Raw genomic sequence first — 1844 nt, forward strand, 5'->3', positions numbered from 1 at the left:
ATACGAGTCCCCCCATTCCACAGCTTACCATCCCTCTCCTTCGTACTGCCCATCCCCTTCCATGCATTCTTCTGCCCCTCCAGTACCCCATTCCAGCCCCAAGCGAGGTCCTTCTCCACACCTTGCAAGCTCCTCACCCTCCCACACTTCTTCTGTGGTAAAGGAGACAGAGCTTTCTCCTCCAAATGCTTGTGAAACCAGGAGGACAAGGAGCTCATCCAAACGGGACAAGTTGCCCCCCTCGGGTAAAGACACTAAGCTAGACGGCGGTAAAACAGCTGCCGACACTTGCGGCGGTCAGCCATCAGGAAGGTAATGCGCTAGTGCCTTTGAGTAGTTGCATGTAATGACATATTCTCCTTAAGCTTTTACAATCAGAAATATGTTATATTATGCATGTTGGTAACATTGATGAGTGTAGTAACTCCTGCATATGTATGTCCTCATGTGCATCTATATCTTCTATTGCAATGTTTCAGGTTCTCTGGATCACCTAAGTCCAACACCTTAGAGAACAGTAAATGCAGTGCAGATGCCTCATCTTCAGACCACACGCAAGGGTCACAAGGGAAAGGAAAGAAGAAGGGAAAAAGAGGCATGAGGAATTCAGACTGGAGGGAAGATGAACAGAATCTTGGGGATCAGCTACTCCAAGAGTTTGCAGACTTCCAGTCATCCCGATCTCAGAGGATAAGTGAAAGTGATGGAAGTGTTGGTTCTGAGAGGATGGATTTGAGCAAATTAAGTGATGGTGCATCTCACGTTGTGAATCATCCAGACAGTGGATCATCCTCAAAGATCACAAGTGAAAACCCCACAAATAATTTGGATAATACAAATGAAAACGTTCCATGCATAGGTGTAAGTGGTTCAGAAACACTGCAGCAGCAAATTGATAAAAATGTAATGGAATCTGAACTTGTTCCACCAGCAATTACAGGGAGCCCAAATAACCTTAATAGTCATAGTATGTCAGCTAGTCCATGTAGAAGTGAAAGTGATATAAATGGTAAAAAGCCAGAAGAGGGTGCAATCAGTAATCATTGTCCGGATAACATCATGGCTGGTGAGCAGTCTCAGCCATTGGATGGCAATCAACCTGTCCAAGAAGGCAGTGAAGTTATTCAAAGTAATTTAGATATGATGTCAATCATGCCAGGAAACCCAACTATTAATAGCACCTCAATACCAGGAATTTCTCAGGGTGTCCCAGGAAGTACAGAGAATAGCCGAATGCCTAATAATATTGAAAAACCAACATTGACAGTTAGAAGTACAACAGTGCCTGGTTTAATACAAAATCCATCTGTAACTCCTACTCCTAATTATGAACAGCAACAGGTACCCAATGATTACTACACCCTAACTGAATTGACTCCAGTCAACCCAACACAGCTTACTTATGAACCATATCCTGCAAATCAAAACTACCCTTACTATTATGAGCAAAATACCACTACTGCTGTTCCTGCAACATATATGCAACCCCAGCTTAGCAACCAATGGGGAACCACTTCCGTGACCAATGTTAATAATATTCCATTCAGTGATGTCAGTAGTAACACCTGGCAGCCTCCCGCACAGGCAGTGGAGACAGGTTTTGTTAATACCACTACTGAAAAGCCAGATGCGGCACCACCTCCAACCCAAGAAAATGGTGAAAGTCAGCTGAACAATTGTACAGCATTCACTATACCCCCAGAGGTGAAGGAGAACTTGAGTCAAGGTCAACTTGTTACTCTTGGATCAGGTAAATTCTTTTTCTAATTTCGTTTTCTCCCTTCTCTTTGTGTATGAAAAATATGTTTACTCTTAACATCAGACAGTAGAAGAACCTTCCTAAC

At 43.3% G+C, this 1844-nt stretch overlaps 1 protein-coding gene across 1 annotated transcript in view; it reads left to right on the top strand.

Moving 5' to 3' along the window:
- Nucleotides 1–1844, top strand: part of LOC119589215 (mucin-12-like) — a gene marked incomplete in the record, with an annotated part of 23427 nt that overhangs the window by 9975 nt on the left and 11608 nt on the right. Inside the window, 2 exon segments of the mRNA XM_037937814.1 lie at nt 1–312; nt 480–1750. Of these exon segments, the coding sequence (XP_037793742.1) occupies nt 1–312; nt 480–1750 (1583 nt within the window).

The sequence above is a fragment of the Penaeus monodon genome, chromosome 25 (genome assembly GCF_015228065.2).
Source record: "Penaeus monodon isolate SGIC_2016 chromosome 25, NSTDA_Pmon_1, whole genome shotgun sequence".
NCBI classification, from domain to species: Eukaryota; Metazoa; Arthropoda; class Malacostraca; order Decapoda; family Penaeidae; genus Penaeus; species Penaeus monodon.